A 25,947-nucleotide genomic window follows, 5' to 3' on the forward strand; every position below is an offset into this window, starting at 1 on the left:
GCGTGCCGGCTCTGGCCACTTGGCAGGGAGCGCGCGCTCCTGCTCCCGCTCGGAATCCCCGTCTTACTTCCACCGCCACCGATGGACACTGGCTCTGGCATCACAAATCTCCGCACCCTTCCGGCGCCTCAGCTACCACTGAGCACTCTATCGACGGCAGTATAAAAGGTAGACTTTACTTTTTATTCCTCTCTGTATCTCTCACGAGTGATGAGTAAGCGCATGGACGGACGGGAGGGCCTGAGGCCTAGACTCAATGAGGTGAGCGGTGCGAGGGCGCTGCGCATGTGCGGGAACCGTGCTGACTTCTGGGTGTTGTAGTTTCCCGTGACGTCAGTGATCGTCGCTGACATGCTGTCGACAGGTGGGCGGAACTCCATGTCCCAGGATGCCGTGTGCACTGCTGCGTCTCCGCCCGTCATGTTCAGTATTACTGACTAGGCTGCAGTTGGACTTTCTTTGTGACTCAGTCTCTTCAAGTCTTTAATGTTTGTGCATCCTGACTGACGAACGTGAGTTGCTTTTCGAGCTGTTCTTTTGTTTCGATTTTAGTAGTGGAATCGATAAGTTCACTGTCTGTTTAGTTTACGAGGAACATCACTGCCATATGGTGGGATGCAGTTTTGATTCAGGTCTACGCTGCTACGAATTCCTTGAGTAACCTAACAACTTAAGTTTGTTTTATGGACTTTCAAGTTAATAAGCATCATAGTGTGATGCCATGTTTGTGAAACTTTTTATAGACTTTAAAAAGTGTCCATTAAAAAAAAGTGATAGGAATGCTTTAAGAGGTTATTGTCATTATAAGCAATATTGTGGAAGTGCCTTGCACACTTTTGGGGATTATTGTAACGTTACATCTCCCCAAAAGAGAAAATCGCTAAAAAAAAAAGTACTGTTGTGACAAGGTAACAACTTTATAACCGGGCAAAAAGTAACAATATTTCCGATCTATACTTTCTCTCACGTTCACACGCCTGCGATGACACAATTTCATGGGGCTCCTTATATTGTATTCAAGGTAGAAATGGCAGTTTTTCTCTTCAGTTATAATGACCCTTGTTCTAAGCACAAGTTGTTACTGCGTATACTATTCTACTTACTGGATTTCCTTGTATGATATATTTGTTTTTACTATTCTTGCACAACACCTACTTCTCCCAAGCATGCAACAGCACAATAAGTTGCACAATGAATATTTATGTTGAATCCACTCTTTTTATCAGAACTTATGAATGACAACAGTTCCAAGTACCTGATAGCCAGATCATAGAATGGTTACAGAAGGAAGCCATTTGGCCTGTCGTGTCTGTGCTGGCTCCCTGCAAGAGCAGTTCACCTAATGTTACTCCTGCCTTTTCCTTGTAGCTCTGCAAATTATTTTGCTATTATTTGGTAGCATCTTCCTTGGTAAAAACAGATGCAAAGTGCCCATTTAATACTGCAGCCATGCCCTCAGCCCCCATATGTAGATCCCCTTTGTGGTCCCTAAATGGCCCCAGCTCTCCTCCTACACCAGATCTTTGTTGAGCTTGAATTTGGACAAGCTAACCTAATTAGTGATCATGCATAAGCCTATATTAAGAGAAACTTATTTAAAGGCAGAACTTGGGAGGCGTTGTGCCTACAAGGTTTGATTCCAATAATTGCTGGTGTTCTGACCATTGCAAATAGGACATAATCACACTGGCAGCCTCAGCTTCAATGGAAGTATTTCCTTAATGTATCTTCTGTTATATGTCAAATAAAGACTATTCTGGAAACCTGAATGCATCTGCCCTATTTTAAACAAAATACAGTTATTGTCAAGGAACTGGTTAGGGTCTCCAAAAGTTACTTCTATGCCATTTATACTACAAATTGATGTTCAAACAGGCCCATAACTTCCATATGCATGATAAGACACTCCTTATTCTACCAATCCTGTAGGAGGCCAGTTTATAATAGACTAGTGTACATATATGTACTGAAATGTGCTTTTTTGGCAGGCATAGAACCTGACAGGAACTAATGAAACCCACAAAGATTGGGGAAATTGAGAGAATTTTTTTTGCAAGCTTTCTTGAATTTAGTTTGGTGTTATGTTCTTTCTGCCATAATATATATGGAGATTTTAAAAATTCAAGTACTATCAACACAGATTATTGACCTTGTACTGTATTTTGACTCGATGATGAACAAATGGCACCGGTCTTTCATCAGACTTGCACTTGCCCAAGTACTTTCTCTGGGCTTTTGCACTGAAACATGTGATCAAAAGCCCCTTTTACCATGGAACTGTCTGCAGGAGATCTGGGGCCTGTGTGAACAGGGCAAACAACTGTGATTCACCTTACCCAGTCAGATTAGAAACATTATTAATGAGCACTGCAGAGACTGATCCAGCAAGTGTCAGTTAGAATCATTAACTCAATACCCAATTAAGTACAAAAAGCAAAATAGAGAAGAATAGAAAGATTGAATTAAGATAGAGACAAAAGACAGAAAAAGTTTTTTAATTGATTTATGTTTTTAAATCTAAAGAAATGTGGTGGCACACTTGTAAAAAATAATATTCAATTCTATAAAGGTTGTCAGTAATAATAATTAACACATTGGACAAGCCCAAACGTTTTCTGACAAGTTTAGTGCATATCTAGCATTGTAACTTCATCTGCTTCATGTATTTCAATGGCAAGATTCTCGGAGAGATGCTTGACCAGACCTTGCAGTAGTAATCACGGCGAAACTGTAAACGTTTGCCATTGTTACTTCACTGAAACTGACAGCAAATTACAGTACGACTAAGAGCATAAGGGTGGAAGCTCTTATTAGTTCAATGATTTATAAGCAATTGCATACTGAGGGACCTCAATGGTGCATCCTCTGGATAAGTGTGGAATCATTCACTGCGATTTCTGGGTTTTTACATTTAACTGTGTATATGCAGACAATGAGCCGCAATATGGGCTCTTGTATCTGGCCAGGTGCCTGAGAGTGACTGAATCATTCAAATCAAGCGCTAGCATGTTTTTGATTTAATTGCATATATGTTTGACCACTCATTCTGAGCTTGAAACAACTATTTAAATTTTATTTGTCACAGGTATTTTTAACATCTGTTTCTTTTTTTATCATTCATGGATGTGGATGTTGCTGGCTAGATGAGCATTTATTGTCCATCCCTAATTGCCCTTGAGAAGGTGATGATGAGCTGCCTTCTTGAACTGCTGCAGCCCATGAGGCGTAGGTACACTCTGCTGTTTGGGAGGGAATTCCAGGATTTTGACTCAGTGACAGTCAGGATGGGGTGTGGCTTGGAGGGGAACTTCCAGGTGGTGGTGTTCTTATGCATGTTCTTCTAGATGGTAGCAGGAAGGGGCTGTCTAAGGACCCTTTGAGTTCCTGCACTGCATCTTGTAGATGGTACACACTGCTGCCACTGTGCATTGGTGGTGGAGGGAGTGAATGTTTGTAGATGGGATACTAATCAAGTGGGTAGCTTTTTCCTGGATGGCGTCAAGCTTCTTGAGTGTTTTTGGAGCTGCAGCCCTCCAGGCAAGAGGAAAGAATATTCCATCACGCTCCTTGTAGATGGTGGACAGGCTTTGGGGAGTCGGGAGGTGAGTTACTCACCACAGGATTCCCAGCCTCTGACCTGCTCTTGTAACCACAGTATTTATATTTCTAGTTCAGTTCAGTTTCAGTGGTAACCTGCAGTATGTTGATACTGGTGGATTCATTGATGGGAATGCCATTGAATGTCAAAGGGCAATGGTTAGATTCTCTCTTGTTGGAGGTGGTCATTGCCTGGCACTTGTCAGTCCAAGCCTGGATATTGTCCAGGTCTTGCTGCATTTGGACATGGACTGCGTCAATATCCGAATAGCGGCAAATGGTGCTGAACACTGCGCAATCATTAACGAACATCCTCGTTTCTGACATTATGATGGAAGGAAGGTCATTGATGAAGCAGCAGAAGATGATTGGGCCGGTGTCACTATCCTGAGGAACTCCTGCAGTGATGTCCTGGATCTGAGATGATTGACCTCCAACACCCATCCTCCTTTGTGCTAGGTATGACTCCAGCCAGTGGAGAGCTTTCCCCCTGATTCCCATTGACTCCAGTTTTGCTGGGGCTCCTTGGTGCCACACGCAATCAAATGCTGCCTTGATGTCAAGGGCAGTCACTTTCACCTCGCCTCTGTAGTTCAGCTCTTGTCCATGTTTGAACCAAGGCTGTAATGAGGTCAGGAGTTGTGATCCTGGCGGAACCCAAACTGAGTGACAGTGAGCAGGTTATTTCTAAGCGAGCGCTGCTTGATAGCACTGTTTATGATCCCTTCCCTCAAGAGGGAGTTGGTGGTGCAGTGGTAACATCACGGACTAGTAATCCAGAAGACTGGGCTATTGCTCTGGGAACATGGATTCAAATCCCACCATGGTAGCTGGTTGAATTTAAATTCAATTAATCATATCGGTTCTGTTCAAATTGACTTTATTGCAAGCCATTAGAGAGAAGTCAGACTCCATGCTACATAAAAGTTGATATTCAGAGATCTTCTGTCCAGTTCAATTCTTCCCTGCACAGTTGAGCATAAGGACACTCAAAATTGTGTTATTGTGGAGAATTGGAGTTCACCTTTAGTGCTAAGACAGTCCACCTGGATCACGAGGTCAAGCTCCATTCTAGAGCTTTGAGCTCACAATCCAGGCTGATACCAGAGCAGTTCTGAGGAAGTGCTACATTGTTGAACCTGCCATATTTCAGATGTGATGTTAGTGAGGCTCTATCTGCATAAGGAAGAGCAACAGAGTTTATTTTCCCAGTATCCCTCAGGCAGCATCACTAAAACAGACAAAGCCAATTATCTCATTTGCATTTGTGAAATGTTGCTGTGGACAAATTTGACCCATATAAATGCCACACTTGCCCTATAATATTAACTACTTCAAAGTACTTCATTGGCTTTGAAGTGCTTTCAAACATCCAAGGGTTGTAAAAGGCATTGTACAAATGGATAAAAACAAAAAAACTGCGGATGCTGGAAATCCAAAACAAAAACAGAATTACCTGGAAAAACTCAGCAGGTCTGGCAGCATCAGCGGAGAAGAAAAGAGTTGACGTTTCGAGTCCTCATGACCCTTCGACAGAACTACAAATGGAGTTTGTTCTGGTATTCATAAGTAACTTTCTCCATAACACTCCCTTTATTTTGCCAGATAGAACCAGAGAAAATACGTGAGGTTGCGAGCCTTCATTTGGTATACTAGGAGATTTCAAATGCGCCTGTAAGCATTATACTTAATGAAAGAGTGTTGATGGACATGTAGGTTACGTTTTATTGTGAGGTGCGATTGAAGAGATTAAAGAATAATATCATTTGTAAAGTTTAGAATTTTATTCAACTTGTTTTAGTTACAGAATAACGCTGATGGTGGTTTCCAAGGTGATGAGGCTTCAGCATCATATTGCAATTGGTGTTTATTTGTTCCTGCGGCATCAGTGCAGCACGTGAAGCGGACAGTGTGTGCTAGGGGTGGTAAGTAGTCTGTCCATATATAATTGTTTTTTAAATAAAAACAGAAAATGCTGGAAAAACTCAGGTCTGGCAGCATCTGTGCAGAGAGAAACCGAGTTAATGTTTTGAGTCCATATGACTCTGCAGAGCTAAAGAGAGGAGAAATGTGATGGATTTTAAACTGTTTACGAGGGGAGAGAGCAAAATAGAAGGTCAGGGGTAGGTGGGAGCTAAGGAAAGACTTGACAAAGATATCATGGACTCAAGACAAAGGGAGTGTTAAAGTTAGTATTGAAGACTAAAGGTGCTGACAGTGGGATAAAGGTAATATAACACAGAATGTGATAATAGCAGAGCAAGGGTCAGTGCTCTGTAAAAGCAAAACATAACAAGTGACAGATGGCCCTGTGGGAGGGGAGTGGGAGGTGTTAGGGGAAAAAATTGGATTAAAAAAGGGTCAAGATGGAGGGGAGAGTTCATGGTCTGAAGTTGTTAAACTCAATGTCAAATCCAGAAGGCTGTGAAGTGCCTAATCGAAAGATGAGGTGCTGTTCCTCCAGTTTGCTTCACTGGATCATTGCAGCAGACCAAGGATGGAGATTTGGGCATTAGAGTAAGATGGTGAACTGAAATGGCAAGTGACAGGATGGCCTGGGTCAAGCTTGCGGATTGAGCAAAGGTGTTCCACAAAGCGGTCACCTAGTCTGTGTTTGTTCTCGATAAAGGGGCAGGTATTGCTTGGGAAGGGGATGAGGAGAGTTGGGGGTAATGGAGAAGTGTTCCAGGGTGTTGGGGGGAAACAGTCCCTACAGAATGCTGATGGAGGCGGTGAGGGGAAGATGTGTTTAGTGGCATCATGCTGGAGTTGGCAGAATTGGCAGAGGAGGAACTTTTGAATGCAGAGGCTGGTGGGGTGAAATGTTAGGACAAGGCGGACCCTATCATGGTTCTGGGAGGAAGGGGTGAGGGGAGATGGGTCGGACATGGTTGAGGGCCTGTCAATCTGCGCCAGTGGTGTTATTTCACCAGAAGCGTAATGAAAACCCAATTTACTCATAAAGGAGATTTGTACCTCAATTTGGGCAAATCAGTGCCATTGATACCGGAGCTGTAGCAAGAAATTTCCCAACCATTAAGTTCTGATGATAAAATTTCACTTGCAAGAGAGCAAATTTTAAACAGCTAAAGTGACAAAACTGCTGAAGTATTGTTTTCAACTATTTGTACACTAATTAATTAATTATGCAAAGGGGGGCTGCATAGATCAAATCTATTGTTAGAAAAGTTTGCATATCATTTCATTTTACAAATTTCAATCTGATTAACACTAGATAGTTGTTAGTTAATTACAGGCAGTGGCCAGTCCCAACCCTTGCTTTTGTTGTTTAACGTCTTCAGTTGGATTACTCATGTGCAATGCGTTGTCAGTCTTTCAAAATCTGAGAATGTGAATTTTCATGTAAATGATTAAAATAGCCTGGTAATGCTTTGTGATACTCAGTCAACATTTCATTCAGTAACACCAATTCATATGACACTATTTATCGCCTGTAAATGGCATTATAAAACCTGTGAAATGGAGAATCTGTTACAAAGCAGTGGTAAGAAAATCAATTTTAAACACACATCCTCACCACGAATGGTGAGATGTCACTAATTTTTTTTTAAAATCCAATCATGAAAGTTCTGATGATTATCTCAAAACTTGGAGTTTCGCTATTGTGATTTACCATCATCTATTCTTTGGCTAAGTTATGCTCTGTTTATGCCTTGTATTTGCGTTTGAACCACCAAGCATTCAATGGATGGTATTGCTGTTACCCAGAGCATTTCAGTAATTTTGTCACTTTAGCTGTTTAAATTTATTTCCTTAGATTTTTGAGTTTTAATATGAGGTGCAATCATACCTCTAGAAGGAAGTGAACTCATAAGCATTTAACATAAATAAATTGCAATAAGTTACTAAATGTCATTGAGTATCATCTTTCCCTTTCAGTCCCTCAGACTTGCTCGGCCCTCCTATTAGATTGTGGATGATCTGAACTATGTACCATTTACCAGCCTTTTCTCTATATCCTTTCATACACTTGCATATGTTTGACAAATTTATTAGAGTCCTTTGGTATATAACAAGCAGAGTGGATAAAGGGAAACCAGATGTAGTGCATTTGGATTTCCAAAAGGCCTTAGATGAGGTACCACATTTAAGAGTTACTACATAAAAGCTTGCGCTGTCAGGAGCAATACATTAGCACAAATAGAGGATTAGATAGTTAGAAGGAAACAGAGATAAACAGGATAAATGGGACATTTTCAGGTTGGCAAACTAACTAGTGGAGCGCTACAGGGAGCAGTGCTGGGGACCTCACCTATTTAATATAGATATTTACGATCTATATGAATGCCTTGGATAAAGGGACTGACTTTGTAGCCAAATTTGCTGACAATACAAAGGTAGGAAAGCAAGTTTTGAGGAGGATAGAGATTCTGCAAAGGGATATAGATAGATAGATAGATTAAATGAATGGACAAAAATTTGGCGATGGAGTACAATGTGTGAGGTTGTCCACTTAGGCATGAAGAACAGAAAAGCAGAATATTATTTAAATAGCAAGAGACTGCAGAATGTTGTGGTGCAAAAGGGATCTGGGTATCCTTGTGGCATGCAGGTACAGCAAGTAATTGGGAAGGCAAATGAAATATTGGCCTTTATTGCAAGGGGAATGGTATATGAAAGAGGGGAAGCGTTGCTACAGTTACACATAGCAATGGTGATACTACACCTAGAGTATACAGTTTTGGTCTCCTTACTTAAAGAGGGATATACTTACAGTGGCAGCAGTTCAGAGAAGGTTCATCAGGCTCATTTCTGGGATGAAGGGATTGCCTTATGAGGAAGGGTTGAACTAATTGTTATTGGAGTTTAGAAGGAATCAGCAGTGATCTTATTAAAATATGCAAGACTCTAAGGGGGCTTCTCAGGGTCGTTGCTACGGGGATGTTCCCACTTTTGGGGAATCTAGAACTGGGGGCACAGTTTAAAAATAACGGTTTCCCACTTAAGGCTAAGGTGAGGAAGAATTTCTCCTCTCGGGGTTTGTTAGTCTTTCGAATTCTCATCAACAGAGGCAGGTTTATTTAATATATTCAAGGCTGAGTTAGCCAGATTTTTGATCTACAAGGGAGTCGAGTTAAGGAGGACCATCAGGAAAGTGGAACATGGTAATAGCAGGAGAAGGCTATTCGGCCCTTCTAGCCTGCTCTGCCATTTGATAAGATCATGGCTGATCTGGTTGTGGTCCCAACTTCACTTTCCTGTCTGCTCCAATAACCCTCAACTCCCTTGTCTATCAAAAATCTATCTAACTCGGACTTGAATAAATTCAATAACCCAACATGCACTAATTTCTGGGGAAGAAAATTCCACAGACTCAGTGAAAAAAATTCTCCTCATCTCCATCTTAAAAGGAAACCTCTTATTCTTAAACTGTGTTCCCTAGTTCTAGTCTCCCGCATAAGGAAACATCCACCCAGTATTCACGCTATCAAGTCCCCTCATGTTTCAATAAGATCACCTCTTTCTTCTAAACTCCAATGAGTATTGGACCAACCTGTTCAGCCTTTCTTCATAAGATAAGCCCTTCATTCCAGGAATGAGTTGAGTGAACCTTCTTTGAACTGCTTTCAATATAGTGATAACCCTTTCCAAATAAGGAGATCAAAACTATAGACAGTACTCCAGATGTAGGCTTATCAAAGCCTTGTACAGCTACAATAAAACTTCTCTACTTTTATATTCTGTCCTCCTTGCAGTAATGGCAACATTCCATTTGCCTTCCTAATCACTTGATATACCTAAATGCTAACATTTTGTGACTCGTGTACCAGTACACCCAAATCCCTCAGTCCCACAAGTTCTGCAGTCTCCATTTAAATAGTATACAGCTTTTCTATCCTTCCTGCCAAAATGAACAAGTTCGCGTTTTCTCACATCATACTCCCATCTGCTAAATTTCTGCCCACTCACTTAACCTATCTATATCCCTTTGCAGATACTCTGTCTCCTCTTGACAACATACTTTCCTACCTATCTTGGTGTCATCAGCAAATTTAGCTACCATACATTCAGTCTGTTCACCCAAGTCATTAATATAGATTGTAAAGAGTTGAGGCCGCAGCACTGATCCCTGTGGCAGTCCACTAGCAACAGCTTGCCAACCTGAAAATGACCCATTTATCCTTACCCTCTGCCTCCTGTTAGCGAACCAATCCTTTATCCATACTAATGTGTACCCCCTACACCATTTGTTCTTGTGTTGTAACCTTTGATGTGGTACCTTATCCATTGCCCTTTGGAAATCCAAGTACACCACACCTACAGGCTCCCCTTCATCCACCTTGCCAGTTACTTCCTCAAAAAAATTTCAATAAATTAAACACTAACTTTCACAAAACTGTGTTGACTCTGCCTGATTTTCTAAGCATCCTGCTATAACTTCCTTAATAATGGTTTCTAGCAATTTCCCTGTGACAGATGTTAGGCTAACTGGCCTAATAATTTCCTTCTTGTCTCTCTCCTTTCTTGGATAAAGTTGTTACATCTGCAATTTTCCGTGGAAACTTTCCAGAATCTAAGGAATTTTGAAAGATTGTCACACACGCCTCTACTATCTGTATCCACTTCTTTTAAGTCCCTTGGGTGCAGGCCATTTGGCCCTAGGGACTTGTCAGCCTTTAGGTCTAATAGTTTTTTGAGCACCTTTTCCCTGGTGGTGATTGTTTTAAGTTTGTCCCTCCCTTGCACCTCTTGATTTTCAAGTATCTTTGGTAAGTTTTCTAAGTCTTCTACAGACTTCTGCCATTTCCTTGTTTTCCATTATCAATTCCCCAGACTCCAGAGAACCAAAAAGACAAAATGCTGGAAAAACTCAGCAGATCTAGCAGCATCTGTGGAGAGAGAAACAAAGTTAACGTTCCAAGTCCGTATGACCCTTCCTCAATATTTTGGCCTGCTGCAATGTTCCACTGAAGCCCAATGTAAACTGGAGGAACATCACCTCATGTTCCAATTAGGCACTTTCAGCCTTCTGGACCTAAACATTGAGTTCAATAACTTCAAGCCATAAACGCTCTCCTCCATCCTCACCCCCTTTTTTAATCTCCTTTTTTCTACATTCATTTTTATTTTTTATCCACATTTCATTTTTATTCATTTTATCTGTGGTTTTATCCCATTTTCTACCTATTTATTCCCCCACCACCTCACCCTCACCCCCACCCCATCCGCCACAGGACCTTCTGTTATTTATTCCATGTTGTTATTTCACACTGTGCTACCCTTGTTCTGCTATAATCATGTTCTGCTTTCTTACCTTTATGCCACTATTAGTACCATTTTTTTAAATCACTAACCACTACCATTAACACTCCCTTTGTCCTTCAGTTCATGACATCTTTGTCAATCCCTCCTTTTGTCCCCACCTATCGCTGGCCTTCTATCCAGCTCCACCTGCCCCACCCCCCCTTATTAAGCAGTATAAATTTCATCACATTTCCACTTCTCTTCAGCTGTGAAAAAGGGTCATATGGACTCGAAACGTTAACTCTGTTTCTCTCTCCACATATGGTGCTAGATCTGCTGAGTTTTTCCAGCATTTCCTGTTTTTGTTTCAGATTTCCAGCATCAGTAATATTTTGTTTTTATCCAGAGGACCAACACTAGCTTTAGTAATTTTTACCTATTTAAATACTTATACAAAAAAGATAGTAAGGGTTTATACATTACTAACTAGCTTTCTCTCGTACTCTCTTTCTCCCTCTTTATTTTTTTTTAAGTCATTCTTTGGTTCTTAAAATCTGTCTAATTTCCTGACCTACAACTAATCTTTGCAGATTTGTACGGTGTTTCTTTCAATTTGACACAAGCCTTAACTTCCTTATTTAGCCACAGGTGATGCATCCTTCTCAGAGTCTGTCTTTTTCACTGGGATAAATCTTTACTGAGAGTATTAAATATTTCCTTAAAAGTATGTGAGTGATCTCTACTATCCTGTCTTTCAACCTAGTTTCCCAGTTTACTTTAGCCAGCTCCGCCTTCATATCTTTATAGATACCTTAACCTAGGTTTAAAGCACTAGTCTTAGAGCTGCACTTCTCTCCTTCAAACTGAATGTGAAATTCTATCATGTTATGATTGCTGTGCCCTAGAAGCTCCTTTAACAAGAGGTTATTGATTATTCTGTTAAGACCACAATCAGATCAGCCATGATCTTATTGAATGGTGGAGCAGGCTCAAATGACCGAATGGCCTACTCCCCGATTCCTTATGATCTTATGATTTTACTTAAAATTTTCATGACTAAAAGATAAAATTTTATTAATTGGGGCAAAAAACAGTTTCCTGATTTCACTGCTGTTTGGCTTGGCTCTAATTTTAAGATTATCTCCCTATTCTCTTTTGTACCATCAGAGCTTTGTTTGCATTCTTGTCTCCTTATTCTCTTTTGTGCCATTAGAGCTTCGTTTGTATCCTATCAAATAATTTCCTTCTTCATTTAAACATTTTGATTAGAACACATTTCATGTGTGAATCTTTGCTGATAATTAAATGCTTTAAAATCCGATATAATTCTGATGAAGCTGCACTGTACCTTCTATCTCCTCTAAAATCAATATATAATTTCTGAGGTGCGGTGGCCAGCTGGCCATGGCTCTAGACAACTACATTGAATAGCATTCTTAGAATATACAGTATAGAAACAGGCCATTCTGGTGTTTATGTGACTCCTGCTCCCCTTTCCATCATTCCCCATCTAGTTCTTTCAGCATAACCCCCCCCACCTTTCCATCTCCCTCATGCACTTATCTGTTCTCCCCTTAAATACATCTATGCTATTCACATCAGCCACTCCCTGTGGTAGCAAGTTTAACATTCACGACAACTTAGAGTAAAGTAATTCCTTCTGAATTTGCTGTTTGATTTTTTTTGACTATCTTAAGTTGATGGCTTCCTGTTTTGTTCTTCCCCATAAGTGGAAATTGTGTCAATTCTACTAAAACCTTTCAAATTTTAAAGACTCCGCTAGCATCCCCTTAAACCTGCTCTCTTCGAGAGTAAAGAGACCCAGTCTGTTCATCCATTCCTGATTAGTATAACCTTGCAGTTCATCCTTGTGGGGGAAAAAAATTACCCTCTTCAGTGCCTCCTATATCCTTTTTATAATATGCCAACAAGTCTGTAGACAGTACTCCAAGCATGGTCTAATCAAGGTTCAATATAAGTTTAGCATAACGTCACTATTTTTCAAATATATCCCTCTGGAAATGACTTCCAGAGTGCTTGGCTTGCCTTGTGGCTGCAATTATTTATGTCACTATATTTAACGATTTATATATTTGTATCCCCCAGATCTCTCTGCTCTTCTACCCCATTAGATTCTTGTTTTCCAAGTAACATGTGACCATTTTTATTTTTTCTTAAAAGTCATTCTAATATGGCCTGTTCCCTTGCCTGTTTCAAAACATTCCCATTTAAGTCAAGAAATTCATGATCTTTACAACTTGAGCTATGCTAACCACGTTGTTTCTTTTTTGCAAGCTTCCCTGGTTCTCTGTATTTATACATCCCCACTATATCAGTCTTACCAGTAGGTCTGTAGACAACTCAGAGTCTTACACCCATGCTGTTATTTAACTCTGCCTATGGTGTTTCCACTGCCTGATCATCCTTACTGCTGTAATTATGTATCTCGATATTCTTCCTTTCCCAATTTCAGTATCCTTTCTAAAGATTCTATAGCCCATAGACAGTGGAGGCACTCGTCATGATTTTCCAGAATTTCCTAGATTCTAGAATGGTCCCAGTGGATTGGAAGTGAGCAATGGAGTGCCACTATTCAAGAAAGCAGGGGGAGTGAAGATAAGGAAACACAGGCCAAGTTCCTGACATCAGTCATTGGAATCTATTATTAAGAAAGTCTTAACGCACTTAGAAAAATAATGTGATCAGACAAAGTCAATGTGTGTTTTCAAAAGGGAAATCAAGTTTCACACGTATTAGCATTTTTTTTAAGATGAAACTAGTAGGGTAGATGAAAGGGATCCACTAGATGTATACTTGGGTTTCCAAGAGGCATTCGATAAGGTGCCACACAAAAGGTTAATGGACAAGTTAAGGACTCGTGGAGTTAGGGATAATATATTAGCATGGATGGAGGATTGGTTAACAGACAAAGCAGTGAGTAGGGATAAACAGGACATTTTCAAGATGACAGGCTGTAACTAGTGGAGTACTGCAAGGATCAGTGCTGGAGCTTCAGCTATTTAGTCTATATTGACTTAGATGTAGATACCAATAGTACTGTATCTAGGTTTGCTGACAGTACAAAGCTAGGTGGGAATGTAAGCTGTGAGGGGGACGTAGATGGCAAAGATATTTACAGGTTACTTGAATGGGGAGCAAGGTGGAAGATGGAGTATAATATGGGAAAGTGTAGAAAAGAAGAATGATTTTTAAAGGCATGAAACTTCTAAATGCTGATGTTCAGAGGAACTTGGGTGTACTCGTACAAGGAACACTAAATGTTATCGTGTAGGTACAGCAAGCAATTAAGGAAAATGGCATGTTGGCCTTTATTGCAAGACAACCAGAGTAGAAGAACATGGAGGTCTTGCTACAATTGTATAGGACATTGGTGAGACCACACCTACTGTGTGCAGTTTCTCCCTATCTCCATACAGAAGGAAGGATAAACTAGCCATGGAGGAAGCAACGGTTCACTAGATTCATTCCTGGAATGAGAGGCTGAGTAAATTGGACCTAGCATCTCTGGAATTTAGAAGAATGAGAAGTGATTCCATTGAAACTTTCAAGATTCAGGAAGGTTTTGACAAGGAAGACACTGAGGTTGATTCCCTTGGCTGGGAAGTCTAGAAAAAGGAAGCATAGTCTCTGATCATTTAGGACTGAGTTGAGAAATTTCTTCACTGAAAGGATTGTAAATCTTTGGAATTCTCTACCCTAGAGGATTGTGGATGCTCCAAAAGTTGAGTATATTCAAAGTTGGGATAGACAGATATTTGATCTCATGGGGATTGAAGGATATGGGGAGCAGACAGCCAAGTGGAGTACAAGCAAGATCATCCATGATCATGTTGAATGGTAGGCTGGATTCATATAGTTGTCTACTATTTCTTATGTTCTCATTGGGAAGTTTAGCTCCTTGATGAGCAGTTTGAAGCCAGGTGTCTCTAGTGCTACCACATCGTAGCCATTAAGATGAATTTGTGCTTTTTAGCTTGCCTACTTTATACCTACGCGATGTACATTTGTGTCTAGAACAGTTATTTGGGTTAGCAACCCCACTATGTCGTTATGTCCTGTTGGCCTTTCTCTTTTGCTTTAGTTTGGATTCCGCTGCGTGCCGCCGCCGCCCCCCCCCCCCCCCCAAACCCAGTTTTATCCCCAGACTAGTTCACGTTTTTCCCGTTGGGCTATATTCACCATTTTCAGAGAGATACATACATACGAACATACAAATTAGGAGAAGGAGTTGGCACTCGGCCCCTCGAACCTGCTCCGCCATACAATGAGGTAGTGGGTGATCTGAATGTAACCTCAACCCCACATTCCTGCCTAACCCCGATAACCTTCACCTCCTTGTTAATCAAGAATCTATCTAGCTCTGCCTTAAAAATATTCAAAGACTCTGCTTCCACTGCCTATTGAGGAAGAGTGTTCCAAAGGCTTCCAACCTTCTGAGAAAAAATTTCTCCTCGTCTATCTTAAATGAGCAACCCCTTATTTTCAAACAGTGACCCCTAGTACTAGATTCTCCCACAAGAGGAAACATCCCCTCCACATCCACCCTGTCAAGATCCCTCAGGATCATAAAGGTTACTCTTTGAAACTCCAGTGGATACAAGCCTGACCTGTCCAGCCTTTCCTCATAAGACAACCTGCCCATTCCTGGTATTAGTCTAGTAAACCTTCTTTGAACTGATAACACATTTACATCTTCTGTAAATGAGATAAATACTATACAAGATATCCCAGATATGGCCTCGTCAAAGCCCTGTACAATTGAAGCATAACATCCCTACTTTTGTAATCCATTCCCCTCTCAATAAATTATAACATTCTATTAATTTTCCTAATTACCTGCATATGAACCTTCTGTGATTCATGCACTAGGACACCCAGATCTCTCTGAATCTCAGAACTCTGCAATCTTTCACCGCTTAGATAATTTTTATTCTTTCTGACAAAATGAGCAATTTCACATTTGCCTACGTTATACTCCTCCATTTGCCAGATCTTTGCCCACTCACAGCCTATCTATGTCACTTTGTAGCCTCCTTGCATCCTCTTCACAATTTACTTTCCTACCTATCTTTGTGTCGTCAGCAAATTTAGCAACCTTTCCTTCGATCCCTTCATCCAAGTCGTTTATATAAATTGTAAAAAGTTGAGACCCCTGCACTGATCCCTGTGGCACACCACTTGTCACATCTTACCAGCCAGAAAAAGACCCATTTATGCCAACTCTGTTTCCTGTTAGTTACCCAATCTTCTATACATGCCATTATGTTACCCCCTATACCATACGCTTTTATTTTTTGAAATAACCTTTGATGTGGCACTTTATCAAATACCTTCTGGAAATCTAAGTACAGTACATCCACTGTATCCACAGCACATGTGACTTCTTCAAAGTCCAATAAATTGGTTAAACATGATTTCCCTTTTGCAAAACCATGTTGACTATCTGATTGTCTTGGATTTTTCTAAGAACCCTGCTATAAAATCTTTAATAGCTTTTAACTTTTTCCCAATGACATGTTAGGCTAAATGGCCTGTAGTTTCTTGCTTTGTCATCTTCCCTTTTTGAATAAAGGAGTTACATTTGCTAATTTCCAGTCTAACGATAAGTGCTTTTCCAGTTTAGGTGCAGGATCACCACTCCCACCCCAACCCCAACCTGCACCATCCTTCCAATCGTGCATTGATAATGCTAATCTCTTTCTCTGACTTATTCAGTGCACATCAGTGGGAGTAACCCAAAGTAAACCTTGAGGATTCTTTCTGCTCTTGAACTTGAAATTGCTTTGCATACCACAAACCTACAACCACCTATAAAAGTGGTTTCTACATGAATAATGACTTTTGCCTGCCTGTCCTGCCTTTCCACAGCCTTTTATAGCAATTAGGAAGCAACATATTCAGGACTAGATCACATGTATAAATGAAGCTTCTTAGCCCAAACTTACATTCATGACAGCAAACACAGTAAACTTTTATTCCATTAGACTCAGCTATAAACATACTGAGATGAACAATGGTATATCCAACACATTGTATTAGCCAGACTCTCATTGAATGCTAAGTTGTATACTTAAATGAGAGTTGTGTAAGGTTTTCACAACCCCTTTCAGTACTTCATTCTGATGAATTCTGCCTGTTTATGAAATCCAATCTATTTATGAATCCATCAGTTCCCTTCTAGCTATGTTGTCACTAAATGTCTTATTTAAATTAAGTGCCTAATTATTTGGCATCCTACTAAAATTAAGTTCCTGGGTGGTGTATGATAGAAAGAATTGATGTTTCAAAAACTACCAATTACTTCATGCATAGAATTAGTAGATATTAGTTTTCACTTTCTTAATATTGAACATTTTTCCTGTGTTTTCAAGTGCAACATTTGAAAGCTTTTTCATAAACAAATTAAATTATAGTAATTACACACATCAATTGAAATTTTTTCACTCCAGGCTGCTGCCGTGTTTAGTTGAGAGGCTACTTATCCTGGCTGGAGAATCTAGAACTAAGGCACATGGCCTCAAGATAAGGACACGGTCTTTTCAGACTGAAATGAGTAGAAATGTTTTCACTGAGGGTTATGAATCTTTGGAATTCTCTACCGCAAAGACCTGTGGATTCTCGGAAATTGTATTCAAGGCTGAAATTCACAGATTTTTGGTTCTTAAGAGAATCAAAAGGATATGGGGAGCAGATGGGAAAGCAGCGGAACAATCTCAAGCAACCGTATGGCTTACTTCTCATTCTATTTCTTATGTTCTAACGTGCTAACTTAACTTTTGGTGTCCTGACCAACAGATTCTTGTTGACTGCCTTTGTGAAGAGTAATTCGGGGATGGAGGAAGACCAAAAGGAGGTGGGTTGGTTTAATTAATTTGTGGTTTAAAAAAAAAAGAGAATTCTTTTTTTTTTAAAAGAAGCCTTTGTTTCTTGAGGCCTATTTATGTAATTTTAGATGGACGGGTTCTGAATTTCAGTCGGCTGGCTGTACAAGGCTGATTCCTCTTGCCCCCTTTGATATACTAATTAATGTGAAAAATCCCAACAGCAAGAAGCTTTTACCTTTTTAATTTAGCTGATGTAAGAGGATGAATTCCTGTGTCCTAGGCATAACAAAATCATTAGCCTGCTTCTATATTAAATCAGTTATTTCTGTTAATCTGGAAACTGATCGAAGAACCGTTATGCAATGTTCTTCTCCCTTGATGCGTTCTTTAGATATATTTGATGTCTGGCTCAGGCCTCGTACTTTTCTGTCATCTTTTCTACTCAGTTAAACACCAATTTCTTCTGGTAACAAGAACAAGATTCACTGCGAACTTGGTACAGGGGAGACAAAATGCAATACCTCCTTGCTTACAATGGGAGAAATAATGAGGGAGAGGTGGATGTAAAGTTTTTTTTATATTTATTTTTTACTTTGTGTGGTCCCAATGGCTGAATTTACCAGTAACTGGTAAACATAGCAGCCAGGACATGTATCCTCAGTCTTTTAGTTGATCTCAGGAAAGCAAATAGCAGAGGTATTACATTTGTTCTTGAGTTAGGGAGCAGAAAATTGATCATAAGATAACAAGAAATAGGAAAGGAGTAGGTCATTCAGCCCCTCAAGCCACTTCTGCCATTCAATAAGATCATGGCTGATCGGATTGTGACCTTAATTCCACCTGACTCCCTTATAGATCAAAAATATATTCAATGATTCAGCCTCAGCTGCTCCCTGTGGAAGAGAATTCCAAAGACTAACAACCCTTGAAGAAATTCTTCCTCTTTTCCACCTTAAATGGGAGACCACTTATTTCTAAACTGTCCCCAAGTTCTAGGTTACCCCACAAGGTGAAACATCCTCTCAGCATGTACCCTATCAAGAACCCTCAAAGTTTCAATAAGTTCACCTCTCTTTCTCCTAACTCCAATGAATATAGGCCCAACCTATTCAGCCTTTCCTCATAAGACAACCCAGTTATCTGGAATGCACTGAGAGTATGATGGAGGACAGGGCATAGAGGTTTTCAACAGGGAATTGGATCATTACATGAAAAGGAAAAATTTGCAGGGCTACGGGGTAAAGGTAAGGGAGTGATAGTGGGGAATTGCTCCTCCTTAAAGGACCTGCGCTTACATGATGGGCTGAATGGCTGCCTTCTGTGCTACAATAATTCTATGATTCTACTCCAGGAATCAGCCTGGTGAACCTTCTCTGAACTGCTTCCAATGCAAGTATATCCCTCAATAAACTGTACACAGTATTCTAGGTGTGGTCTCACCAATGCTCTGTACAGTTGTAGAAAGACTTCCCTACTTTTATATTCCATCCCCTTTGCAATAAGGGCCAACAGTCTATTCGTCTTCCTAATTACTTTCTGTACCTCCATGTTAACTTTTTATAATTCCTGTACAAGGACACACACAGCCCTCAGTACCACAGTATCCTGAAGTGTCTTTCTATATAAATAATATTTTGCTTTTCTATTCTTACTGCCAAAGTGGACAATATTTACCCGCATTATACTCCATCTGCCAAATTTTTGACCGCTCACAACCTATCTAATGTTCCTTTGCAGACTCTTTGGGTCTTTCTCATAACTTGCTTTCCTACCTATCTTTGTATCATCAGCAAATTTAGCTACAATACAGTCTGTGCAAGTCATTAATATAGATCATAAATAGTTGGGGCCCCAGCATTAATCCCTGTGATACTCCACTAGTTACAGTTTGCTCACCTGAAAATTATCCATTTAGTCCATCTCTCTCCTGTTCGTAAGTTGGTTTATCACCCCCAATTCCAAGAGCAGTAATCTTGTGCAGTAAGCTTTTATGTGACACCTTATGCCATTTGGAAATCCAAATACACTACAAATACTGGTACCCTTATATCCACCCTGCTTGTTCCATCCTCAAAGAAATCTAATAAATGTGTCAAACATGATTTCCCTGTCTGATTATATTATTGTGTCCTGCTACTACCTCTTTAATGATAGATTCTAGAACTTTCCTAATGACAGATGCTAGACTAACTAGCCTATAGTTCCCTGTTTTCTATTTCTCCCCTTTCTTAATTAGTGTTACATTTGCAGTTTTCCAGTCTGCTGGGACCTTTCCAGAATCTAGGAATTTTGGAAGATCACAACCAATGCACCCACTATCTCTTTAGCCACTTCTTTTGAGATGCTAGGATGCAGTCTATGAGGTCCAAGGGATTATCAGCCATTAATCCCATAGTTTTTTTTTTAGTACTTTTTCTCCAGTGATTGTTTTAAATCCTCCCTCCCTTTTGTCTTTTGATTTTCTACTATTTGTGGGATGCTTTGTGTCATCTGCTGTGAAAACAGATATAAAATACCTGTTCAAAGTCTCTGCCATTTCCTTGCTTCCCATTAGATCCCCAGTCTTGCCCTCTAAGGGACGAACACTTAATTTAGCTACTCTCTTTCTTTTTACGTACATGTCGAAGTTTGTACTGTTTTTATATTCCTTGTTAGTTTTCTCTCATACTCTAGTTTCTTTGTTATTCTTTTAGCCCTCCTTTGCTGGTTTCTAAAACTTTCCCATCTTCTGGCCTACCACTCATCTTTGCAGCATTGTTCGTTGCTTCTTTCAATTTCGCATATCCTTAACTTCCTTGGCCACAGACTGTGCATCCTTCTCATAGGGTCTTTCTTTATCAATGTAATATATCTTTGAGAGTCATTAAATCTCTCCTTAAATGTCTACAGTTGCTTCTCTACCATCTTACCTTTTAACCTATTTCCCAGTCTACTTTAGCCACTTCTTCCTTCATACACTTGTAATTGCCTTTTATTTAAGTTGGTGACAACAGTTTCAGATCCAAATTTCTAACCTTCAAACTTTAATGTGAAATTCCACCACGTTATGATCACTCTTCCCTAGAGGTCATTTCCATGAGGTCATTAATTAATCCTGTCTCATTACATTACTAGGTCTAAAATAGCCTGTTCCTGGTTGGTTCTGGAACACATTGTTATTTTTAAAAAACAGTGCATCATAGGATGTATACAGGTCAATCTTTCTCTATTCTTCCTGTGTAGGATTTCATTCAATCAAAGATTGAGACCCCTGGTTCAAAGTGCTCTTGATTCCTTTGTCATTAAAATCAATAACTGGAAAGTTACGAATTGGGTGCATTGACTTTAACACATGATTCTCCAATGCGTATTTCTGTATTATGAGGCCCTGAATCGGCAATCAAATCTCACTAAGTTTACCTTTAGTGTGTTGTTGATATCTGTTATCACTAATATGGTGGTATACAGCTCACAAATAGTAAAAGCATGGTAAATGGTGAAAATAGTTTACATTTGAGATGAGTGACCTGCAAATGTTCAGAAAATGACTATTACTGCCTTTGAAATCAGACTCAGACATCATGAATATTGAAACAAAAACAAATATTGCAAATGATGTAACTATTAATATTTGATTCTAATATGACACTGATGGCAGAACATCTGCGTTTAACAAGACAAAGTTTTATGTACTGCTTTCAGAAATTTAAAGAACTTAAGATAACACTATTAGCTTTGTGTTTTTGTCCTTAGGCAGAGGCAAGCCTGACACCCCCAGCGGTATCTGATGATGATCCACAGAATATGTCAGATATTCAGCAAAACTTGTGTAAGTCTTTCATATTTAGTTTCTTTAAAAAAATATAGTAAAGTTAGGGTAACAACGCTGTCACCTGTGTCAGTGTTCTAGTATCTCATAAATAGTACCATTTCCCCTGAGGATATTCCAGTGTCCTGAAATCATGGTCTGTTTTTTAATTGTGTCCCTTTCTGTCCTTCTGTTAGAATTACCATTTCCTCATTTATTTCATCTCCTTTCCTCTATGTTGATGATTTCTCTGGATTTTAGCCCTTCACCCTGATATCTCAATTTCACCCAAGTGTAGAATCATAGAATAACCATCTCTTTTGCTGTACTCATTCGGCCCATCAAGTCCATCCCGCCCCTCTGCAAGAGCAATTTAGCTTAAAGAACTATTACTGATTTGGAAATTTTTATCTCATTTACCAGAAAGACCTGTCATTCTGGTTTGGCAGGAAAGTGCTCAACCAACTTTAGCTAAGGACCCATCAGCAAGTAGTCATCATAAAATATAATCTGGATCAAATTTCTGTTTGGTTCAATCTGCCACTCAGGAATGACCCGAGTTAGGAAGTATTGGCTAACTATTTCCCTTTTTAACAGATGGGTTGTGTTTAGAATTTTAATTGACACTTTTCAAATAAGTATTTGGGAAATTGAATTACTAAACAACCATAAAAATGTCCTCTTATTAAAAGGTATTGAAGTTCTCCCCTCTTATGTTGTTAATGCACCTCATGTATGTCAGGATTTGACGTTTCTGTTTTACACTGGCAAAATTGCCTTCAGAAAGTATTATTTTGACAAACTTCAATGTAGATGAGCCATATTTTTTTCCATAAGTTGGTCAAATGGCTGAGGAAGGTACAGCTGGTGGGGCTGTGATGTGTTTGTCACCATTTATAGTTTCAGGAAAATGAAGTATATGTTGCTTCTTCCCACATCAACCTTTTTAGATAGAAACAGAAAGCAGAGTTTTACTATTTGTCCCTCTCCATCCTTTACCAGGTTCAAATTAACAAATTGGTAAAAATAATGTTGATTTTGCTGCAAGCTTGTTTCCTAAATGAGAGAAATAACAGATTAGGGAATTATAAATCCAGGCCCCATTAGATGTTGATTCATGCACTTTAATTTTGAGACTTAGACCTACGTCCATTCTTTTGCAGCCTAATGACTGCAGACACCTTTATTGGTAACTCTTAAACAAGTCACTACTTTTCAAGCATGTATTTCTAAGCTTAATTAAAAAATTAAGCTGGATTTGCCCTAGCGACAATTGATATACTGTTGCTTTAAAAAATGTTTGCATAGCTTTGTTGTGCGTGAAGACAGTGAACTTGGACTGAAGTCCCTGCTATGTCTATTGTGGCTTTCAAGGTCAATTAGAAAACATTTTAAAATAATGTGAAAATAAAAGAGAAAATAAAACTAATAACAACATGTAAACTTCTGAGTAATGAGCTGAGCTCTTAAAGCAATGTGTGTCATTCACTTTGTAAGGAAGTTTCAGGAAACTTGTGCAATCTCCTACAATTGGCTATTTGAGACTGCAGTAGGCACTCATTTTAATGCAGCTCAGTTACAATTTTGCTATCATGTGCCAGTGTGATGGATAAATTTCTGTAACATATTTACTTACAGCAGACGAAGATGCTTTTAAACTTCTGTGGGAAATGAAGATGCGAAAAAGACAAGGGAAACCAAATCTACCAGACACTGTCACTGAACTTGGCACAGAAGATGGCTGTAAGGTGTACCTAGTTGGCACAGCCCACTTTAGTGAAAGTAGCAGAAAAGATGTTGTAAAGGTAAAAATGGAAATTTTGCGGAAACAAAATTGTCTGAGTTTATCTAAATAATTTAAACAAAGGATAAATACTGAAGCAGTAGAATTTTGACTCTTGGAGGTGTGCAACCTGATTGTGAATGTTCTAATTTAGCGCAAAACAACTTCTTGATCAAAAACCAATTTTGAGATGAGTGTTTGTGTTGTGGGCTGGAGGGACTGCAATCATACTTCAGTACCCACAATTTCCAGTAACAATAACCCACAATGATGTACTTCATATAAAAATGTAATTTATTAATTGAGGATAGCCAAAGTTAATTCAAGTCAGAGGTGTGACCACATATTAAAATCCTATATGTTTGTTAGTGATGATTATTCTTGAAATTAAACTTGTACTATACCAGTGTTTATGACAAGACTCTTTATTTGGGAGTTCTGTGTTAATTTATGCAGTATGCACTTCCACTGCAATACATTTATCAAGATCAGGAAATGTTGTTTGTCATTGTAGAGCTGTTTACTGTTAAGTATGGTACTTTGGTACTGCCTTAGCTTGTTAGAAAGTACTTCTTCAAACTGACTAGTTTTAAAAAGAGTTAGTAGTGCTGAAGAATCAGTTGGGACAGGAAGGATGGAAGGAGTGCAATTTGTTTGAAGATTTGTACTGATCATTAACCCAAATAATTTTTGCTCCTATTAAGCAGAATGAAGTGTATCTAAACTAGTTATGGCTCACAATGTCTTCCATATTATTTATCATTTTATTATACTGTGCAGTGCACATAGTACTAAATTAGTATATGATCATTCCTCAGAATCATTCAGTTACCCAAATAGTTGTGTGTGTTTCCTGGCCTATTTGGATAAGTAGCTTCCTGCTATTTGTATTATCACAGCACAAATTGATTCTGCCATAAAATGCAATCAGCTGCTGTGTTAGTTGATCACAGCTGATGGAGTTTTACATCACTAGATAGCTTCAGATTTTTTTTAAAAAATGCTCTTGTTCTGATCATCTGAATAGAAGTATTATAATTGACCCAAAATAGAGTGGGGAAAATCATTTTGGTTCCCTCCTCTTTATTGAAGCAGTACCTGCTGGAAGTGGATGTTAGCTGAGGACAGGTTTGGGATCAGCTGATATGCATTGTGGTTTAATAACCTGCCAACACTCAAAATTCAAGCTCTTGCTTGAAGTGTGGCTACTGGGAAAGAATATAACACAACAGCATCTGTGTGCATTGACACAAAAATGGAAAGGTTCCTTCTTATAAAGTTGGAAAGCAGATTTTTACAATGGGTACAAGTAAAGGATGAATCAAATTATTCTGAATATCTGTATTACTACAATTGTGGTTTATAATCCGTTTTCGAGATATACAATGAAACTAGTTGCACACTTAGTTGATATCCAATGTAGTCTATAGCACAGGTTGATGAACTAGGAGATATAAGACTAAGATGATACAGTGCCATCACTAATAGGTGTGTTATTGCCATGTAATGAGTTCACAGGCAATTTACATCACAGTTGTGGACCTGAGGATTTGTAATAGTGTCAAAAACGTTGATAGGAACTACACACTGATGTAAAATTCTCATTACAAATAGATACATGAATTTTTATGATGCCTTTCAAATCAAAATACCTGAGCAATTTTAACACTTTCTTGAAATATCATGACTGAATGAAAGCAAATTTGCTAGCCGTTCTGTTAACACATTTCATTTAGAGCGGCTCATGGAATCCATTTGGTTCTCCTCCGAGAAAGTGAACCCATGTTAGTAACTTCTTCCTGTTGTAAGCATGGTGTTTATCATTTTGTATTCTGTTCTAGACTATTAAGGAAGTACAACCAGATGTGGTAGTTGTGGAACTGTGTCAGTACAGAGTCTCCATGCTCAAGATGGATGAAACGACATTACTAAAGGAAGCCAGAGAAATCAATCTGGACAAGTTGCAACAAGCTATAAAACAGGTAATCTACTTAGTCTGACTTTTCTATGCTCAATACCAATCAAAGGAGGTTTCATAGCAATTCTGGTATTTAAAAATAATTTCAGCATTTTATGCCGATTGAAAGAGGTGAGAAAATATCTTGTAAACTGAAGAGTCAAGTAGAACTACAAAAAAAAGCCAGTGTACAGAAAAAGTAAGTACATATAAGAAAATCTGGGACTAAAAGCAAAAGACAATTGAGCATGATTTAAAGAGAGCTGATTAGAGTTCTGGGGGGAGAAACTGGGATGTGGGACTATGTTGGACAGCTCTTTCAAAGGAGCCAGCAGAGACACAATGGACTGAATGCCCCCCTTCTGTAAGATTCTATCTGTAGACCACATCGTCTCCTTTTATCATGGATGTTTTCATCTATTTACCTACCAGCGTAATGTACTGCAGTTTTTCACTGCTTTTTCTCAAAGGTGAATCATGCAAAATGTGAAAGTTAGGTAGATTTCATATGGATAGTTGTTTGTTACACTTTTACTGGTGTCAGTATAGCCTCATATTGTGACCAGAACTGGAACATTATGGCAGATGGGGATGAAGTAATGGTGTTGAGCTGTATAACAGATTCAATTTTGCCTTTTGTCTGCTGCTGTACATTGCAGATGGTTCAACGATCTGGCTACCAATATCCCCAGATCATTTTCCTATGATGTATCTTACAGACTAGCACATTGGTACTGTAAAGTTAAATGTTTCTTTTTTTTCCTTGATCTTG

General features: G+C 39.2%; 1 protein-coding gene across 5 annotated transcripts in view; it reads left to right on the forward strand.

Annotated features, from left to right (window-relative positions):
• Positions 1-25,947, forward strand: part of trabd (TraB domain containing) — a 44,864-nt gene continuing 18,917 nt past the window's right edge. Inside the window, exons 1-6 of one of the 5 annotated variants that reach the window (XM_041203298.1) lie at positions 1-168; positions 5,399-5,522; positions 17,620-17,677; positions 21,381-21,456; positions 23,074-23,240; positions 25,060-25,200. In XM_041203298.1, the coding sequence (XP_041059232.1) occupies positions 17,657-17,677; positions 21,381-21,456; positions 23,074-23,240; positions 25,060-25,200 (405 nt within the window). In that variant the 5' untranslated portion in view covers positions 1-168; positions 5,399-5,522; positions 17,620-17,656. Of the gene's footprint in view, positions 169-386; positions 513-5,398; positions 5,523-17,619; positions 17,678-21,380; positions 21,457-23,073; positions 23,241-25,059; positions 25,201-25,947 lie in introns of those variants that run through there. The other 4 variants (XM_041203302.1, XM_041203300.1, XM_041203299.1 and 1 more) reach the window with 4 other exon arrangements.

This window comes from Carcharodon carcharias, chromosome 13, assembly GCF_017639515.1.
Source record: "Carcharodon carcharias isolate sCarCar2 chromosome 13, sCarCar2.pri, whole genome shotgun sequence".
Classification (NCBI taxonomy): Eukaryota; Metazoa; Chordata; class Chondrichthyes; order Lamniformes; family Lamnidae; genus Carcharodon; species Carcharodon carcharias.